This window comes from Emydura macquarii, unplaced genomic scaffold (genome assembly GCF_026122565.2).
Source record: "Emydura macquarii macquarii isolate MOO-44397 ecotype Brisbane River unplaced genomic scaffold, CSIRO-AGI_Emac_v2 contig_1027, whole genome shotgun sequence".
NCBI classification, from domain to species: domain Eukaryota; kingdom Metazoa; phylum Chordata; order Testudines; family Chelidae; genus Emydura; species Emydura macquarii.
Window position 1 is genome coordinate 808,744 of NW_027131164.1, and position 21,655 is coordinate 830,398.

General features: G+C 46.9%; 1 protein-coding gene across 1 annotated transcript in view; it reads right to left on the bottom strand.

The window, feature by feature from the left end:
• Positions 1–7,663: 7,663 nt before the first annotated feature.
• Positions 7,664–21,655, bottom strand: part of EVA1A (eva-1 homolog A, regulator of programmed cell death) — a 113,370-nt gene continuing 99,378 nt past the window's right edge. Inside the window, exons 3-4 of the mRNA XM_067544855.1 lie at positions 20,557–20,721; positions 7,664–9,085 (exon numbers count right to left, since the gene is read on the bottom strand). Of these exons, the coding sequence (XP_067400956.1) occupies positions 8,715–9,085; positions 20,557–20,629 (444 nt within the window). The 5' untranslated portion in view covers positions 20,630–20,721 and the 3' untranslated portion in view covers positions 7,664–8,714. The remainder of the gene's footprint in view (positions 9,086–20,556; positions 20,722–21,655) is intronic.

Genomic DNA, 21,655 nt, shown 5'->3' on the forward strand with positions numbered 1-21,655 from the left:
ATTATTATCCAATTTTTGATGCAAAAGCTGAAAACCTGTTGGCTTTTAAAATTGAAAAGAGTTCCGTTTCCAGGCTTGTCTCCCTTTTTTGCATTATATCCAAGAAAATGGCAGGGGGAAAATAGATGGCGGGAAAGGGAGACAATAAAAACTTCAAAGGGTCTTTTTTTGTTGTTGTTGGCTTTAAAACAAATATCAGACACTTTAAAAAAAAAACTTTTTGAAGATTTTGTACAAAGCTGAAAATGTTTCACTGGTCCTCGGTTTGTTTTTTTTCTGAAACATGCAGCTATGGCAGGTGGTGCTGTTACACATGCTTTTCCAAGTTGTCTGTAATAGCAAGCCGTGCAAGCAGCAGGAGGTTGCTCTCTGCATTTGGTCTCTGATTAGAGTCTGAGGCAGAGTTGCTCCTTGGCAATGGGGCCTGGGCATAGGGCTGAGATTGCTGAAGGAGAGGATTGCCATGCATGCTGTGTGACCGCCTCTATTCCAGGACTGCTCTATAGGTGTAAATAAGCACATTTCACTTAGCACATACCCAAACTCCACATCACTAGCTCCTCCTCCACTGGACAGCCAACCTGCAAAGCCCTGATATCTGCTGCTGCTCAGCAGAAGGGTTATGCTGGTGCTGGCAGAAGGGGCGACGATGCTTACGATGTTCTGACTGGCTCTAATAACTACCAAGGTAATAGCCATCTTATAAAGAGATTGTGATTAGACTGAAATAGGGATTTTTTTCCTCTGTGGCATCATTTCCTTTCATCCCTGTGGAAACTGCTCTGTGGAATTAGGGATCTGTGCTTGTGGAATAGGGCTAGCGACTATGAATAATAATCTGGTGCCCTATGTGAAATGAATGCTGTGGGCTCAATCCAGTTCCTAGCGGACAGGTCTCCCGTTCTGGGTTCAGGTCCTGGCTCTGGGACGGCCTGTGAGACTTTTGGGAAAGTCACTTGGTCTCTCTCTGTCACAATTGGCACCTACGAACAACTTGTGCAATGAAGAGTTTGATGGATCTAGCTTGAGATTTCCCAGTTTGTAGCTCACGGATTATAATGCAGGCAGAGAAGTGAAGAACTGAACTACGCTGGATGCTCATCCACTCCTTCACCTCATCGAAGGAATCGTCCAAGGCAGAGGCGAAGCTTATTAGTGGTGAAAATTACACTGCTGCCGCCTGTGGAGCTGTGCTGTGGGAGGGTGAAGTTTGTGCATCACTCTGGGGTATAGATGTCTGGACCTCTAGACTACAGCAGCAGCATGCATGGTCAGGAGCAGAAACATAGGCATCCAGGGAACTTTTCCTGCAAAAATGTAATTGCTGAGCAAGTTTAGCACCCGATGTATTCAGCTGCAGCTGAGCAGGAGTTTTGTGAACCCCAGAAGGGCCCTGATTCTGGGATTTAGGTGCTTAAAGCGGCAGTTAGGTAACTAAGGCCTTGTGTGACACTAGCCCTACGGGTTAGATCTTGCAAACTACTAATCACACCAGTAGCGAAACTGAAATCCAGCAGGACGTGCCATCATCCACATGCATGGAAAGGGCACAAACACATCCAGTGACATACCCATTATTTTTCCCCGTTCATTCCCTGCCACTCTTGATTGGCCACGGTCATTCCCACCTCATCCTGTCATCCCAGTTTCTAGGCACTGACCTCCGATGGGCATCTTTGTTCGATGTACCCTGAAAAGCTAGGTAATAGGATGTTTGCTGCCTTTCCCATGTCCAGGCTGGTGTTAATATCCTCAAAGAATTCCAGGGAGCTAATGAGGCGTGGCTTTCCCTTCCTGAAATCGCGGAGGCTCTACTTAACCCCTTGACAGCCCTGTTTCTCGGCACCCCAGGCGCTACACAAATAAAGCCAGCTCGCTGAGCCAGAGGCTCAGCAGAATGTAAAGCAAATGCAGTGCATGAAGCTGTGGGGATGGGCACTTCCTCTTTCGCTGCATGGACACACTAGAGTTTCTAAGGCATCTCAAGCAGTAATCGTGTTATGCTTTCCCACGAAGCCTCCTGCGCTCATAGCTGTTACCACGACCACCCTTACGATGAATGTTTAACAACCTGCTCTGCGCTGCGAGTGCCATCAGCCACTGAAAAATCAAAATCTCAAGGTATTTGGATTCTTTCCACTCTCCATAACTGCCAGGTTTTCCTCCTTGTCCGTCTCTTCGCCTCCTCCGTCCCCTCTTCATTTATTTCCCCCACTTTTGTTTATGTTTTTTTTAAATACAGCCACGGTCTTTGGATCAAGGGCTGTCACATGTCAGGTCACTCCCCCAGAACAGCATTCCCTGGTGGCTTTGGTTGTTTAATTGCACCATAATTCAAGGATGTATTGTTGTAAATACGAATGTATACCTACAGCCTGAAGAGGTTCACTGTGCATGAAAAATGCTGGGGCAACAGTAATGGAGCCTGCACTCATCCTTCCCCAGAACAACGCCACAAGCAGCAGCAGCGTAATTTTCACCACTAATAAACTTCACCTTCTAACTGTGATGTAGGGTCCTCTGGGACGTCAAATGATCCATGAACTCGACTAGGTCACCACAGTTACAGAGTTAAGTCAGTATGGCCCTCACTACAACTAAGATAGGAAACATGGAGCCCAAGTTGTAGCTCCAAGGGTTATACGTGTTGGCAACCCTCAGAACACAATTCTCTCCTCTTCTGTGGCATCAGCTCCCCTTCCCGAAAACCCCTGGTGAGGTGTCTGGGTTTTACGCATGGAGAGAGTGCAGTGGAGGAGGGGACACAGTGGAGAGATCACTTGGGAAAGAGAATATAACCAAAGATGCATTACCTTTTCCATGACCCCGCCCCCACATTCACACTCAAGTGCCTCTCACTTTAAGAGCAGGAGAAGCCTTTGCCAGAAAAGTCCTGGTAGTGGGATGCCCCAAGATCTGTGCCGGCCTCGGAGATCCATGGAGTTGGGGCAGGACCTCTTTGTTCCACGGTGCGCAGATGCAAGTCACACTTCCGTGCTAGAAGGAGTTAGAAAGAACATTATGTGGGGCTCTTCATGGAGCTTACGTCTCCCAGCAGCTTTCCTGAGGAGCAGACACTCTGCATCAGTACATCACACTTAAAATCTGTTACAGATGGTTCCCCGAAAGCTTCTTTAATTAATCCTTATATATAACACAGAGCTTCAGCGAGGAGAGGAGCTAGAGTGTCTATTTCACTGCCTCACACATCATAGAGCCCCTGGTGACAGAGACGTTGCTCTGCATCTAGCTAGAATGGCAAACACTTCAATGACAAATGATACTGCCACCCACCTTGATTCATGCTGAGCATTGTACGCCGTCAGCCTAGAATGCCCAAACGCTGTGACAATGAAGCACAACTGGTAACTCATCTGGCGCCCAATCACCGCCTTGGTGTTATTTTAAAAATCAAACATACACAATCACACATCAATCACCAGAGGCTGCGCTGGACAACCTGACCCCTTTGGCAAAACGTCAGTGTGCTGGCTCCTTCCTCATAGGAATGGAGAGGGGGAAGGGGGACAAAGGGCCATTGTCCCTCTTTTTAAATGGGAGAGGACCACGCCCCACATTTTTGAGAACCTGAACTCAGCAGGGATGCAATGGGGGCGGAGGAGCATGGAGCCCAGGTTCCCCCTTCAGCCGGTGGGTGGCATACCAGCAAAGCCCCTTCCCTGCTGGCATGACGGGTCAAATTTGAGTGGCTTCGCCCAGAAATCTGCCACCCAAGGCAGCTGCTAATTTGCCTATAACCCACGTGGTCCCTGCCAGTGACAAGTCTTTGCAATGGCTGAGCAGGCCCCTGGCCAGCCAGTCCTCTATCCTGCCTCCTGTCAGCTGACGTCACTAGTAAGACCAGCTGCAGTTGCTCAGCTTTGTTCTTGCGCTGCAGTTGCTGGGAGAGGGCACGTGTGGGCAGCCCGGCTTTAAACCTATTTTCAATCAGCTAAAGGAATGTCGTGGGGCTGCTGAGGCCGAACCCCAGCTAGTCCAGACCTCGCAGGCAGAGGCATTAATATCAGACCGGCTGTTCGCTGCAGCCCGGTGACAGGTCTCTAGTGTGAACGGTAAAGCCCTGCCAATTTGGGCCCAACCCTGCAATGTACCTCCTGGGAGGGGCTCGGTGCCTTCAACTCCCAGGGAAGATAAAGGCGCCCGGTGCTTTTCACCACCTTTCTCAGCACTTTGCAAAGAACACACAGGGTGGAATGGTCGCAAGCTCCTAAGTGATGCAGGCGCACCGACCCCTTGGGTTATGTCTTCGCTGCAGCGTTAACGTGGGTGCTTGGCATTCGGGTTGGCCTAACCCAAGTGTGCAATTATGTTGCAAGCTCCACCACGTTGCTTCTTTCCCAGTGAATTGCGGGAGAACTCGTGCATCCTTCTGGGGCAGTTGTGGGAAGGTCTTGGCGCCCCATCGGCACGCGAGTGATTTAGCCTGCATCCTCACTGTGAAGGGGCAGGCTGCCAGCCTAAATGGAAGCAGAGCCCACGTTCTAGCCAATCCCAGATGGGCCCTTTGGCCCAGGCTCAACATTCCACCGAACTGGTGTGAGAGGGGTTTGTGTGTGGACAGAAAGGAGGAGGCATTAGGAGCAACAGCAGAGTAAGAGCTAACGTGTTTTCACTGCCAAGTGATGACCCAGCTAATTAAAAACCAGCACGTACTATTAATGAAGCACTAAAATGTGCTAATGAACAATAGGGACTTCTTTAGAGTTTCTCAAGTGCTTTTATTACTTGCATCAGTCACTGTCCAGCACATGACAAGGTTGGGGACACTGGGTTACCTTGAAAGCCCCTAGAAATCAATGGAAGTCACTCCACTGACTTCCAAGGCCTTTGGAACAAGCCTTTAGAGACTTGATTCATGGACCAGCTGTTCATGGAAGCAGGCGCCTCTGAACTAGATTAATATGCTCAGAAAACAATGGAAAAGGGTGTGAGCAGAGCCCTGGATGTCGCTAAGGTTTAACAGCTATTTAGGGTATGTCAGAGAGTTTAAGGCCAGAAGGGACCACCTGATCATCTAGTCTGACCTCCTGGATATCACAGGCCACCATCACCACACAGTCCCACACACTAAACCCACCAACGAAAAATTGCAGCTCACAGAAGACTAGAGTATTACGTGCCACAGGCAGAGGATAGGAGGGACTGAGGTGCAGCTCTGCAATGGCAGGGAAATGATTAAGTGAGCGATACCCAGATAAGCCTGGCAAGTGATCCCAACCCAAACGCTGAAGAGGAAGGCAACCCCTCCCCGCCCCAAGGTCAGTGCCAAGGTGACCTGAGGGGAAAATTCCTTCCTGAACCAACATATGAGGATCAGTTAGACCCGGAGCACATGAGCAAGAACTAGCCAGCCAGAGAGAATGAAAACTGAAAGGTGGATAAGTAACTGGTTAAAGGGGCGACTACAACAGGTCATACTGGAAGGTGATCTGTCAGGCTGGAAGGAGGTTACTAGTGGAGTTCCTTAGGGATCAGTCTTGGGACCAATCTTATTTAACCTTTTTATTATTGACCTCAGCACAAAAAGTGGGAATGTGCTAATAAACTTTGCGGATGACACAAAGTTGGGAGGGATTGCTAATACAGAGAAAGACTGGGATATCATACAGGAAGATCTGGATGACCTTGTAAACTGGAGTAATAGAAATAGGATGAAATTTAATAGTGGAAAATGCAAGGTCATGCATTTAGGGACTAACAACAAGAATGTTTGCTATAAGCCGGGGACAGATCAGTTGGAAGTGACAGAGGAGGAGAAGGACCTGGACGTATTGGTTGATCACAGGATGACTATGAGTTGCCAATGTGATGTGGCTGTGAAAAAAGCGAATGCAATCCTTGGATGCATCAGACGAGGTATTTCCAATAGAGATAGGGAGGTGTTAGTACCATTATACATGGCACTGGTGAGACCTCATGAGGAATACTGTCTGCAGTTCTGGTCTCCCGTGTTTAAGAAAGAGGAATTCAAACTGGAACAGGTGCAGAGAAGGACTACGGGGATGATCCGTGGAATGGAAAACCTGCCTTATGAGAGGAGACTCAAAGAACTTGGCTAATTTAGCCTAACCAATAGGAGGCTGAGGGGAGATATGATTGCTCTCTATAAATACAACAGAGGGATAAATACCAGGGAGGGAGAGGAATTATTTAAGTTCACTGCTAATGTGGACACAAGAACTAATGGATATAAACTGGCCATTAGGAAGTTTAGACTTGAAATTAGATGAAGGTTTCTAACCATCAGAGGAGTGAAGTTCTGGAATAGCCTTCTAAAAGGACCAGTGAGGGCAAAAAACCTAGCTGGTTTCAAAACTGAGCTTGATAGATTTATGGAGGGGATGGTATGATGAGACAGCCTAATTTGGCAATTGACTGATCTTTGACCATGGGTGGTAGATATGCCAATGGCCTGTGAAGGGATGTTAGATGGCGTGGATTCTGAGTTATTACAGAGAATTATTTTTTGGGTGTCTGGCTGGTGAGTTTTGCCCACATGCTCAGGGTTTAACTGATCGCCATATTTGGGGTCAGGAAGGAATTTTCTCCCAGGGCAGATTGGCAAAGGCTCGGGGGGGGGGGGGGGGGGGTGTTCGCTTTTTTCTGCAGCATAGGGCACAACTCATTTGCTGGTGAATTCTCTGTACCTTAAAGTCTTTAAACCATGATTTGAGGACTTTAATTACTCAGTCATAGGTTAGAGGTTTATTACAGGAGTGGGTGGGTGAGGTAGAGGTTTATTACAGGAGTGGGTGGGTGAGGTTCTGTGGCCTGCATTATGCAGGAGATCAGATTAGATGCTCATACTGGTCCCTTTTGACCTTAGAGTCTATGAGAATGGTTGGTGCCATTTCAGAGTCCTGGCCTTCCCTGTCTGATATTCCATCTCCATCTGTGACCACCCCAGATGCTTCAAAGGAAGGAAATAAAAGAAATCCAGAGTATACTGGGGAGTGGCGGATAGGGAGGGGTGTGAGAAACCCTTCCAGACTCCTGCAGGTGGCCACTACATTGCAAAAATCATAGAATCATAGAAGATTAGGGTTGGAAGGGTCCTCAGGAGGTCATCTAGTCCAATCCCCTGCTCAGATCAGGACCAACCCCAACTAACCCACCCCAGCCAGGGCTTTGTCAAGCTGCACCTTAAAAACCTCTAAGGATGGAGATTCCACCACCTCCCTAGGTAACCCATTCCAGTGCTTCACCACCCTCCTAGTGAAAAAGATTTTCCTAATATCCAACCTAGACCCCCCCCCCCTGCAACTTGAGATCAAAATAAAATAAAATGAGCATTCCCAACTCAGGTTGGCTAACTTGCATTCGCTAACTTGGGGGAAAATAGCAGTGAAGACTCAGAAAGTTGGCTTTCCACTTGGGTTAGCAGCACGAGTTCAAGCCCTGGCTCCTGTGAAGGCTTTCATGCAAGCTCCAAACCCAAGTGTCTTCAGGGCTTTTTTAACCGGCATTAGCTAAGCCAAGCTGTTAACACATCTGTTTTTGCATTGCAGACCGTGCCCTTAGACACTTGCATCAGGTTTGAGTGTCTGCAAAAGCTCATTGCTCTTCCAAAGTATCTTACCGCAGCAAAGCATGAACTCAGAGCAATAATGCAAATTAAAATATGTATAAACAAAAGCAGAGTTTATTTAGCGTTTATTTCCCATCCTGCTGGCGTATTTGTCCCCGCTTTCGGCTGGTAAATACAAACCTTTTCTTTTCTTTTTTTTTAATAAAATATATAAAACATTGTGCATCACTATCCATGGAAAACTGTAGTTTAACAACAAAAAAGGATAAGGCACATTGCTGTGCAGCATCTTCAAATATATATATATATATATATATATAAATTCAGAACAACAAAACCCCTTTCAACCTCTTTGAGGCTGTTAACTTTTCACCCATCGTTGACACGTCTCCTATAATACCAAGATTTCACTGTTGGAAGCAGGTGGGTTTGTGGGGAAAGAGATGGGGAAACGTACTAAAAAAATAGGATTATATCCCTGAGGTGTCGGTAAAAAAAATGCTGTCACTGAAAAGCAAGATTAAAACACCATCTTAAATAACAGGGTACGCTGTTGAATGTCCAAGCACCGAGATGATTTCATGGTATAAGAATCCCCACATTTTATAAAGTCACTTTTTTTTTTTAACTAGGTTAATCTCATGGCTTTCAAAGTCACAAGACAGTCACTCAATATGCACTTGTGCTTCCCGCCCATCCCTTCCCACCTTATCTTTCCTTTAGCGGACCCAGAGTCTCAATTTGCTTATGATTCTCCTGAAATCTTTGGGGAAAGCAGAAAACTGGTGGTTTCCCTGGCAAACATGAGAGCAGCATTTGCACCGTAGCATGTTCAACTTCCACGATCTGGGGGAGAGCTTTAATTGTTTGCCTCCCACCCACTGTAGAACTACACCAAGAAGAGAAGCTGGCATCCACGTCTGCTGTAACCCGGGAGATTCCAGAGAAAATATAATGGGAGGGTGATTTTCCTGGTGTCGGTAGCAATACATTAGGGAAAAGGGGAAAGTGAAAGCTTTATTGCTGTCCATCCACACTGCTCCAGTTAGCCCTTCTGAAAGGAAAAGGGGAGACTCCAAGGTAACACTCCTTTCCTCTCTCTCTCCTCTTTAGCAGGCGCAGGAAGGCCTAGGCTGCAGTACCAAACTGTAGGATTTCCTAACTCTTAGTAGTAGCGGTTCAGGCTCCTGGTCCCTGGAATGTCCGGCTGCCCATTCATCCATATCTCCCGGATGATGCGCTCCCGCTCTTCCAGCCTCTGCGCCCTCTCCAGCTCCTCGGCCGAGGTGAAGACATTCATGTTCAAAGTCCTTTCGAACCTGCGGTGCCTGCGGGCCGACAGGTCCGAGGTGGTGTCCGAATCGTCGTCGCTGTCGGTGCTGTCGCTGTCGCTCTCCTGCGCCCGAGGAGGCTTTTCCCTCGGGGATTGTTTGCAGTCCGTTCGGCAGGACACCTTCAGCACCAAGGCCAGCAGGGTCAAGACGAGTCCGATGCACACCCCCGAGACGAAATACAGAGCGGCACGCTCAGGGTTTTCTGCAAGGAGAACAGAAATGATTCTCAAAGGACAATGCATTAAATGCCCTGCTCACACAGGGCAGCCGCACAAGTACAAACAGCCTCAAGTGCCTTTTGAGGTTCAGATCTTCCCCTGCTTTCATTCTGGCACTTCCAAAGCTTCCCCTGTATCACCCCCAATGGATTCGCTGGGATCCTCTGGTAGAACGTGTCCTTGAGGCAGTTTCCTGCACAAACACCATGAGCTATCTCCTAAAGCCATCCAATATTTTAAAGCAGCAACCCACAAGATTAAATGCTAACCCCACCGCATAGGGGAGTGGGATTGTGAAGCCAGCCAGGTGCAGAGTCAGCAGGAACTAAGTGCATCTTTCTGTCCCATACATTATCAGATGAGGAATAAAGATGACTCTAAAGCTTTATACTCTCTCTGTGCCTTTGCACCAAGAAAGTGGCATATTATCTATTGACAGCATTCATTTCCTTATCTAAGGCAAAGGTGCTGCCTTTCTGCCCGGACCTCCAAAATGTATTGCCGACAAAATCCCAAAATCGATGGAGCCAGGGAAGTAACTTGACAGATTCCATATAAAAATGGTTCTGAGAAGACATACTGAGCCTTCGAAGGATCCATATTGTAGATTAAACTACAATTATTTTTGCGTTTGTTTGTGCACTGAATTTTTTAGACGTGTAATAATGACTATTGCACACGAGTTCTATGGGCTGAATCGCCTTGGCCCATTTCAGTGCCATAGCAACAAAGCCATCGATCCAACAAAGGATAAAGTGAACTAGGCAAAATGGTGCCAAATTCAATCCTGTTCATTCAAGGCAGAGCCCTGCATGGGAATCAAAGTTTGGGGCCAAATCCTCAGATCTGGTGCAGCTCCTTTGAAGTCAGTGGTGGAGCTGTGACACTTTACACCAGCTGAGAATCTGGCCCTCAGGGTCTGAAAGATGTCTGTCCTCTTCAGGCCAAGTTTGCCTTCAGTGGATCCCATTACACCCTTAGAAAGGAGAGCAGAATTGGGTCCTCTAGGTCGGCTTTCCTCCAAGTGGAGTTTTCAGAAGGCAAGCAGGAAACATCCCTAAAATCACTTCAAGCAGATTTCTAGTGTGTAGAAGCTGGGGGCATTACTGGGAGTGGTTATTTGGCTGAATCAATCCTGAAGTGTATCATAGGGTGGAGGGGGGGATACCCCATGTGTACATTCAAATAATACAGCACATTTCAGTCTTGATCGCAACGTAATAATCTCAAACCCATGGCTTCTAATACTCCCTTGAAATATGGGATGCAAATTAAACAAAAGAGCATATTTTTAAATGCTCCACAGCATCAGGCCCTGAATCTGGGTCTGAATGCGGTTAAAGGTACTGCAAAGGTCAATACCTGAAGATGCCCATGGCATGGCTACAGGAAGCAGGTAGCTCATTGGGGGAAGAATTCTGAACAGGAACTTGATCCTGTGTTCTGTGCAATGTGGCAGACAGACTGCCCTTTATTCAGCCTAAAGCTTTGCAATACAGTCCCAGCGGCAATAAAAACCATAGCTCAGGTCCTCTTCAGATCCCCCCCACGAGGTTCACCCCCTCGCTGTCTGGATCCAATTTAAATTCCTCGTCTTTGTCTTCAAGGCCCCATGCATTCAGGTGGCCACTCCTCTGCTTCTGTTTCTATTTACCCTCCGTCCCCTTCACTCTGCACAAGCTATCTGATCAAGTGCTCACTTTGTGCCTCTTCCCTGCCTATCTCTGGGCCTTCTTTCATGCTGTCCCATACACCTGCTTCCCTCCACTCGACCCAGTCCATCCTACTTCCACTCCCTCCCCATTCAAGCCCCTTCTTAACACCCCATTTCTCTAAGGAGGCTGATGCACTCTACCTCCCTGCTGGGGTTCTAACTTACCAAAACAGATATGTGAGACGAAAGATATGTCAAAACTGCATATAAAATCCATGGAACTGAGAAAATGAGTGCTGAGCTTCCCTATTCAATGGTCCTGCTTTCTGGTGCTGCTCTGGCACCGTGCTTTGTTTGTAAGATCTTTATTTAGATTGCTCTTTGGGGCAGAGATCTGGGGTGAAATCCTATTAAAATTGCCAGTGACTTGACTGGAGCCAGGATTTCACCCTTCGCCTTCGTCCCGACTTAAAAAACATCTGACACTGTTGCTGGCATTAAACAAATAAATAATAACAGTATGAGACCTGTATTACACAAAAGTTGGATGGAAGATTTTTTAGGGCTGGGATTTTCAAAGGGGCCTAAGGGAGTTAGGTGCTCCCATTGACTAGAACATCCCCGAGTAAACAGCTTCAGCCCACCCCATATTCCCTTGAGATTGGCTTTTGGATTGCTGGATCCAGGTGGGTTGTTATTTTCTACAATAGTTAACTTCATCCTAAACTTAACTTTCAAGTGAACACATGGAGGGCTCCAAGGATTGGAAGGACTACAGGACTGATTTACACTGGCAGAGAGGCTTACTTATGGACTGCCTATTCAATGCCTGGCTAACATGATTAGAAGAACCTCACAGGTATAAGCACTAAATACGCGCTCTCTCTCTCTCTCTCTCTCTCTCTCACACACACACACACACACACACACACACACACACAGGTTCAATTTAAAAAAAAAATATACATGTTGCATCAGTTCCATAGCTCACTTTTTTACCACACTTCATGAAACGCACAGAGTGGAGTTTGGAGCAGACTGAAAACATATTATTTCTCTTCCCTTTTGCCAGTTTCCATCTTTCTTCCACCCTCACTCTCTCCGCCCTTCTAGCTACCAGGTGCAGCCAGTGAGCGAACGGAAACCAGCTTGCTTGTTAGCCAATCATTTTTCATACCCTATGCACAGCTCTAAATAGACAATCCTTCATTCAGTACCAAAGCAGTAATTGAATCTGTGGGCTCTGCTGGTATTCATGAGCTACGTTAGTTATGCGGTCAGCATTTAAGACATGATCTGTACTCCTTCATTGAACTGTACCCCTGCATTCAACTGCAGACCTGGTATTTATCAATTTATATACACAATCCAGTCACACGGCAACCGTCCTCCCACGTCAAAGGGGTAATGTAGACCAACACCACAGTTTTGAAACAGCTAAATCGTCAATGGCCAAGATTTTGGATTTTGAAACATGACTAGTAATTTTGTACACCTCCATTTTTTGGATGGCCAACTTGAGACATCTCAAAGGGGCCTAACTTTCAGGGGATGAGCGCTCAGCGTTTCTGAAAAACCAGACCTAAGCCATCTCACGTTTGACTAACCAAACACTAATGCATCCCAAATCACTAGTCATTTGGAAAATATTATTATTATTATTATTATTATTAATAATAATAAATAGTAACACCTAGGAGTCATCCTGGTCATGACCCAGGAGCCCATTGTGTGAGGCACTGTACAAATATCCTGTCCCTCTGCCAAAGAGAGAGAGAGAGTGTGTGTGTGTGGGAGGGGAAGGGGGTGTGCATGCACATCTACACACCCACCCACCTACCTTGGTGAGTTTGGCCAAATATCCTCGCCTTACTACATATAAAACTTAAATTAGCCAGATATAGTACATGGGCTCGCTCTTAAAATGTAAGAAAATATGAAGCAGTGACATTCAATAAATTATAATTGATAGGAAACTGCAGGATCCAGGACATTAGACATGTGTGCCTTAGTTTACAAAATGAACTATACAAATCAATCCTTATTGACAATCTTAATGGTGGGCCATATTTTGTGGTCTTTCATCAAGCAGAATTCCTCTGACTGAATACGGAACCACAGATGTTGCCCTGCACTGTGCACTTGCAGTCTGTTAATGTAAGGGTTGCCTTCAGAGCAGCATGCTCAGAGCAGAGCCTGGTGTGAGTTCAGGGACGGGGATGAACTTCAAACTCTAACTACGCAATTAAAAATAAATGTGCCCACTGCAACCTTCCATGTGGTGGGAGGATGGTGTCTTTGCAGAGGTATACAGGGAGGGAGGAAGCAGTTGGGGCCAGGTCAGGAGAAGGTCACTGCACAGTTCAGGTTCAGAACACCTGAGTGCTGTAAGCATCTGGCGATTGTTTAGTGGACTCTGTGAAAGGACATGGTAGTGTCAGTCCAGATTCCAGTGGGCAGATCACAAAGCATAATATCAGGCTGGGCATTAGTTGGCACACCTGTCGCCAGGCTATAAGGCCTGTACTAGCACAGAGAAACAGTTCCAAAGTGCCAGAGATCCAGCTCTTCAAAGGTACTCAGGCAATGAGCTCCAGCTGGTTTCAGTGTAGGTTAGACATTTCATGACCTTTGAGGAGCTAGGTCTAAAGGGACACAGAACTTGTCTACACTTGTAGGGCTGCAGCGGCACAGCTGTTCTGCTGTCGCACTTAGTGAAAACGCAATCTGCACTGATGGAAGAGCTTCTCCCGTGGACGTATGCACCCTACCTCCCCAAGAGGTGGTAGTGATGGTGATGGGAGCAGCCAACTTAGCTCTGTCTAGCTAAGTACCACCATGTCACTCAGAGGTGTGGGTTTTCGTAGTTATACCGCCATAAGTAGACCAAGCCGACGTGAAATTCGGTGGGATTTCAGCTCCCAAGTCACGCAGGGCCCTTTTGAAAAATGTTGCCCTCAGAGACTAACCCACCCTCTCCCTCCCCGGGCAAGCTCTCACTGTTGTTGCCTGGGCTGTACCTCCCATGTGGCTAAGGAGTGGATTTCTGTCTCCTGGATTGTCAATCCAGCACATACGCTAAACTCCATTTTAAAAGGAAATAGAATAGATTCTACGTTCTACTCCTAGTGATTGCTCATCTCCATTCCAATATCGGTGAGTGCGCGCCACCATGCACGGGTTCCCGGAACTTTTTTCCCCTTAGCAGACCCCATAGGGTCGGCTCAGACGCCCCCTGGAGTACCGCGCTCATGCCGTGGTATACGAGGCACTGCCAACCCTACAGCCTCTCAGTTCCTTCTTTCCGCCCGTGACAGTCGCTGGAACGTCTCTTGCTCTTCGCAAGTAGCTTCCCCTTGTAGAACTTTGTTATTGTTAGTTTAGTAGTTAAGTATTAAATAGTGTTAAGTAGTGTTAACAGAATAGTTAGCAGTTGAATAGACGCCCTTAGGGGCTTAGGGGGACCGGGCCATGCCCGGCTCACCTGGCTTTAAGCCTTACGCCGCTTGCAGCAAGCCTTTTTCAGTCAGTGACCCTCACGATCGCTGCCTCAAGTGCCTGGGAGAGCAGCGTCAAAGGGAGGAGTGCAAAATCTGCAAAGCCTTCAATCCTAGGACTCAGAAAGAGAGGGACATTAGGCTGAAGGCTATCTTGATGGAAGCGGCGCTCCGTCTGGCTTCCGAGCTGCCGCGTTCCACCTCGGCACTGAGCGTCTCCTCGGTGCAGACCACTCCGCCAGCACCGGAGTCCACTCGATGCCGACCATCCCCGGTGCCGAAGAAGAGAAGGCGCCAGCGCGCAGAGCGCACACGCTCCCCCGTACCGCCTGAGGCATTTGGTCCTGAATGCAGAAAAGGAGTTAGACACCTAAGGCCCTATTCCTATCCCACTGTGGATAAATACTTAGATAGCCATTGGGCAAGAACACAAGAATGAGTCTGTAGTCCAGTGGTTAGGGCACCCACCGAGGATCTAGTCCCCTTTCGCCAATAGATTTTATTATTTCTCCACAGTGAAACAGCTTCAGCAGGAGACACAGGTGCTGGAACTAGGACTTGAAGTAGTTTCCATTATATACAGGATTTATTGTACGGTTCAATGGCTTTCAGCCCACCCACTGTAGAAATTGTTTCAGCACCCCTGGGAGGAGAGACTGAGGGACCACTCCATCAGACTGCCCTGCTGGTCAGTGTTTACAGCACGCACGTGAATGGTGGAGACTTCTGTTCAAATCCCTTCTCCCCTTTTGGCAGAGAGGGGGGGAACTGAAGCAGGGTCATCCACAGCCCAGGTAAGTGCTCTAAGCACGGGGCTAAAGTTATAAAAAAGTGGTTAACTCCTAACCCAGAATTTGCATGGGACACATCCACTCGGCAGCCTCTGAGCACCCCTATTGGACCAGATAAACACCTGGTTTGTGACTTGCTCTGGGGATTAGGCTGTAGATAGGTGCCCAGACACCTGGAGAGAGGCAGCAGTGCACATGCCCAGGGGCAGAAACGTAGGTGCCCAGGGAACTTCTACCTTGAACATTTAAGCAGGGTTTCAGTGGGAGCCAAAAATGGGATGTAGGCAGCTAACGCCTTTTGTGCATTCAGGCCTAAATGACTTGCCCACGGTCACAGAGGAAGTCAGTAGCACAGCAGGGAATTGAACTCAGATCTCCTAACTGCCAGGCTAGTATCCTTCCCCTCAGTCTAGAACGTGTGTAGGATGGGCACCAATGGTCTGCATTGAAGGCTTTTCTAAACCACTATCCAACCTAGACCTACATCCTTTAATGCTAGCCGCCCTCCCCAGGGTCCTGATTCAGCAACCACTTAAAATCCTTTACTTTTTGCACATGCTTAAGTCCCATTGTTTTCAATGAGACTTAAGCTCATGCCTAAACACTTTGCAGAGGCAAAGCGTGTATGCATTTGGTAGATTGTTCCATATGCCCCTTCGGGGAAGAAGTCCAAGGTTACAGCGTTAGCTAGTGTAACGGATTCTTCAGTTTCAGGTGACATCTGAGAGTTATAGTCTTCCCCTCTATGTTTGTCACGCCCCATCCCGGATCGTCATGCCATCTTCTTAGCAGTGATTATCTCTCACCCTCCTTGGCGCCTGTCTTTCTGGGCTGCACATACAGCTGAAAAGGTTGGTGGCTGAAGACTGCTAAATCACTTCTTTTAATGTCCATAGCCAAAAGGCGCTTGCCTCCCCTCTGCCCCCATCCCTTTGTATGGAGCACTCACAATTTTCCAGAGGCTCTGCACCGGCCAAAATTAGAAACACATTTAAAAAACAAACAAACAAGCAAACAACAATTACTGAGGCTATTTCCTGCGGGCTAATGATCGGCTTGGAGCATCGGCCCAGACGGTCATTAATTCCCCAGGAAATGACCCAGGCCAAGATTGTTATTGCTATTATAGTGCTTTATTTTCTCCTTGTTGTTTTAATAAATAAAAAAATAATCGGTGCAATGCTGCATCTGATTTCCTGTGGCAGCGGCCTGCATTCGGAGAGCTCAGCGGGGAGGAGGAGTTCCTCATTAATGTCGCTCACTGCGCTGTGTCTGGCCATCTCTTCTGTGGCATAGCAGCCAGTTGGATTCCCCATGGCAGGGCAGTGATATAATGGAGAAGACTCATAGCAAGCCCCTTGACACACTTCTAGCACCAGCAATTTCAAAAGGAAAAGGACTGATCTCCCCAGGCCTGTTTTTCGGGAGCCCCCCTGTTAACACATTGGCAGTACATCACGGTGTATGGGGGAGTTCCCCCCTACATTTTTAAAGAGAATTTCTGCATAAATGCTACATTGCCAACAGTGGAGATCAAAGTCCTCTGCCCGCAGAACGGTACCAGGGTAAATGGAGGCACTGTCCCTGCTGCTAATGCACTGACACTCTGATCTGCAGGGAAGTCCCACCTCTAGGAGTAAGAGGGTAGTTCAATTTCCAGGCCTGTTCAGTTCTAGGCCAGAGAGGATGCACTCAGGTACAAATGTGACAAGAACCATTTCAGTACTCTACAGCTAGAGGGATGATTTTAGGTTTGTTGCTATGCTCTTTGTCACGATTACAGATCCAAAGCCCCATGAAGCCAGCAGGAGTCTTTCCAATGACTCCAGTGGGCTTTGGATCAGACCCATAATAAATAATAATTCTGTAGTTTGCAGATATGAACTTTATGTAACTAAGAACCTAAGTCTGCAAAGCCACGTGCAGTACGGTTAAGTGCGTACCAATCTTTAAAACTGAGAACTGAGCCCTAAATCTGACCAGCTTACCAGATCATCCTATATAGAAAAGTCACCAATTACTGATATTGTTTCTCTTCTCTTTGCAAATTTCTATAGAAATATTACTTTAAAAGTTCTGTGGGGTTGCATGAAACAAACAAACACAAATTCCTTTGTTCCCGGAATGCCAAAGGACACAGACTAATCGTGCCAAGTTCCAGGAGCAGCTTGATAAGGAAAGCAAACACTTCTACACGTGGATCTGTGAGCTACTATACAGGCTTTTTGCACTCCTCTGCCATTAATAGGAACATCGCATCTTTACACGTAGATTTCAACTAAAAGACACGGGATGGGCAAGATATCTCTCTGCATTTGCATCTAACCATCCCACCTGCTGCATGACATAATAAGTGCCAGCAGATGCTAAGGGCAGGTGTTTGCAGTCTCTCGGTCTGCAGCTGCCCGTCCACTTCCCATGGATTTGTTCTGGAAATGCTTGCAGTGGTCAGTGTAGTCATGAATGGCTTTCCTCAAGCCGGGACAGGAGGCAGCTGTAGTTGGGAAATGAAGCGTCAGGCCTGCTTTTGTCTGCTGCTTGCAGGCGCACCAGGCAGCTGAGCAGCAGCATGAATCACCACCTCAGCAAGTGCCTGTTGCTGTGAAACACTGAGGGCCCATAACTCCCATGGACTTCAGTGGAGAGGGAGGGTGCACATCACTTTGCAGGACTGGTACCCAAGAGAGAATGGTTTAAAACAAAATTAAACCACCTATAGCCCTTGTGTCTTTACTACTATCTCAACCAGTTCACCAACACAGAGCAGAATCCCAGGTCAAAAGAGATTGTGTCCCACAAGAAAAAGAGAGGCCAGAATTCTGCTGTGGAAAAAGGCAACAAACTTAGTCCACACTACTCAAAGCATAGAGTATGTACGCACTGATGGCGACAAATTCACCGCCGTCAGATCGATCTATCCGGATCAACTGAGCGGCAGTGAAGACCTGCTCAATTGATCTGGAAGTCGATTCAATTAAACCACCTCCTCAAAAGGCATAGCGCTGTGTCAATGGAAATGTACGTCCCGCCGGCGCAGCACAGTGGAGACGGTGCGCTACCGGGAAGTTAGGAAGTTGACAGGAGTTACACAAGCTGCTCTGTGTAGCTTGTGTAACTCCCGTTGACTGCCGCCGAATTTCCCGGTAAGTGTGTACTAAACCTTAGTCAAAAGACTTGGAGTCTAGTCCCAGTTTTCCCTGACTCACTGTAAGTCCTTGCGTGAATCACTTTAACTTTTCCCCAACTATGAAATGACAATATCGATATTAACCTGCTTTCCAGGGAAGTTGTGAGGATTAGAGACAGCCCCAGGCCAAACTCCTAGATTTGAGCTGCAAACTTTGGCAAACTTCAGATCTCAAACCAAATTTCATGTTTGAGTTCTCTCAGTATCAACTAAACCCCAAATCCAAAAATGCCAGAAATGGCGGGGGGAGGGAGAGTGGAAGAAGGATTCAGATACAGGGCTTGAGTTTGTGGCTTGAGTGCATTTCTATTGACAATTCATTAGTGCTTGTAAAATGCTTTTAATGGAAGGTGCTACAGAAATGCAAAACTTGATGGTGTTACCATTCTATTTCTAATTATGTTTATTTGACCTGGCAAATTGTATTTAATCCACATTAGCAGAAAGCTGAATTTCAAACAGGTCCCTAACATGGATAGGACTCCAGTGAGGATAGGGCCTTAACTGCACAAAGATATGCTGGACATTTTTCCAGGCAGACTAAGATCCAGCATTCACGGGTTTGGGTTTAGAGCGTATCTAAAGTTAAAATCAATGGGAGTTAGGTTCCAAACCCTAAACCTTTTGAGGATCTGGGCTTTAGTCTCTCTGTGCCTCAAATCCCCACCTTTAAAATGGGGATAGCGGTACTTCCCTATCTCACAGGAATGATGTGAGGATTGAATACGTTAAAAATGTTGAGGTTCTCAGATATTGTGGTGACAGGGGCAACAGCTAGACAGATAGATTAGATAGACAGATGATTTTACAGGTCTTTGCAGTTCTTTCAGTGCAGGAGTTCATATCTATGAACCACATAATATTCAACCTTAATTTGTGAAGGACATTTAATTTTACATTAAGAATCTCTGCTTTAAAGGCATACTGAAAAGTCAGGTCTTATGCTGTGTGTGTAGGGGGCAGAACCTTGCACTTAACACTAGGGTTGCTTTTTTTTAAAGTGTTACAAAGCAACGATGCACAGAAATGTTCTCCTAAATATATGGACATTTGCTAAAACTAAAATGCCAAACCTTTTGTTGGGAACCAAAACACAACAGCCTTGTGCTAGTGCATGAGAACCAGAGAATGGCATTAAGGGGAAATAAAAGTGACCCAAGCTAAGAGCAGTGGGAAATAACAAAGCTCAAAATTGTCTGAGTTTTAATCATTTCGGCCCTGATTCTGCAAGATTTACCTTCGCTTAGCCTCATTGCAGCCAGTGGGATTATTCACCATGTGCAAAGTTATTCACATGCACGTGTCCTTGTAAAATCAGGGCATCACGTTGTTAGCAAGAGTCCGTGCATTTTTTAAAAAACAATGAGGATCGAGATTCAGTCCTGCCTCGTGAAGGACTGTACACTGAATGCCCTGCCTCTGTTATGCAAGAGGTGAGGGGGTTCACATTCAGGGAGAGCAGTTTTACAATCCCAGCTGTAATTCTGGAGGAGCCCCCCCCAGCAGATTTGGACTGGGGAATGTGGTGAATCAGCACATCCCCTGGCCAGCCTGACCCCAAACCTTGTTGGGCTGGCTCCACCCACTTTGGGGGTATACCAACCGGTGCTGGACTCTCTCTGATACAAACAGGAGCTGTGGAGAGCTTGCACTGCTGTGCCCTGATTCTAGCAGCCTTTTTGCTATTGGGGGCCCCTACCCTGGGTCCTTCTGGCTGCCCCCAACCAGTGATTCTGCTTGCTGATCTTCATGATGAGAGTGGCTCTTCAAAATAAATGGAAGAAAGCTCCCGTAACACATGAAAGACACATGACAAGAAAAAATGGGGATGAAAGCTAAGCTGGATCGGAGGAAATCTTACCCTAAATTAGATTTAAATATATAATTATACTGAGCAGTAACTTCATCTTCACACTTCCACTGAAGATAAGCCAAATTCTCTTAAGCAGGGTAATGATCTAAGTGCCGCTCGTTTTCCAAATTACAGGACAACAAGCTTGCCTCCTTAATGAGCAAGCCTTTGATCTCAAGGCAAAAGGAGCAGTAGAAATACGGCATATAAGATTACATTGTATTTAACTTCAGATGAGAGCAAGTCCAAGTGAAGGCAGAGCACAAATACAGCCTATTACATTCAGTCAGTGCCTCTCTACAGCTCTGCCTCTCAGGTCTTTCAAGGGAAAACCTGCTGAGAGACAAATGGAAAAATGAACCTCCGAGAGAAATACAAAGGGCAGATTCTGCCCTCAGTTACTTTGGTGGAGCCCCACTGAGGGTCTTAAAAGACATCACAGCTGCCCACAGAAGAAGCAGGTGAGTGACCTACCTGTGATAAAGGAATATGCTGCTAGGATGTCGCTGAGCAAGGCCATCTCTGTGCTAACGCCCGCGGGATCCATGCTACTGTTATCACTTGGTCGTGCTGTTTCAGGAAGCAGCAAGGGGATGTTGTCTAGTGGGTAAAAGGTAGCCGACCTCCCTTTCTTCTTCTCTGTTTTGAATGAGGGGAAAAAGCACGTCAGTTCCAACACCGTCCTGCACTAAAACAATTGAACCTGTGCCTCTCCATTCAGGAATCAGGAACTAGCCACTGAAAACGCCACCCAAATCTGCCCCAGTTTGGCAGCTGGACCTTCTCAGTTAGCTTCGGCTGAGAGCACACAGTGCTTTCGAGGCAGCTTCTGTGCTAGCTACCAGGCAGCATCTCCTCTCCCCGATATCCTTCTCTTCCACGTCTCCCCAGTTAGACACACCCAAATGCTTTACAGCAAATAGAGAGTCAGGTTGCTTTTCTTTTTTGAAAATCAAAGAGCCTTTATCAATGCTGGGTTCCTCTAAACGCGTAATAACTCTCAGCACATGGGCTTGGAAGACACAGACAGGGTCAGCAACGCTACACTTGCATCTCACTGTGATTCTATAGTGATCTCTGTCTGGCAAGCAGCACTGCTTTCCCTCCAGCCTTATTAAGGGAAGGGCGGATCTTTGCCTGCATTTATGACTTCCCTCAGAAGCATGCTCTCATTGTGTTTCACAGAGATATAATTTCCCCCTCAGAGAGGTGAGGGAACATGGGTTAATGATTTGATTTTATTTGCTGAAGACCGGAGCTGAGAAGGCAGCTAAGTCTAGGAGGCTGAAAGAGACCCTTTCAGACCTTATCAGATCACTGCTAAGTACTGGCTGTACCTTGATCTGTCTGCAGACACCACATCCAATGGCAAAATACTAATTGTTTCAAACACATTAAAAAGTCAGCCCATAGGGACAGTTCCATCACCCACCTAAAAGTGTGGAAAAGCCTATGGTTGTTAAATGTTTTAAGACTCCTTTCCCTGCATACCTGGTACAGGCTAAAAACAAGCAGTGCACAGTAGCTGGCAATTGCATCTGGCTTCCACTTATCTGCTAGTATTAAGTTCAGG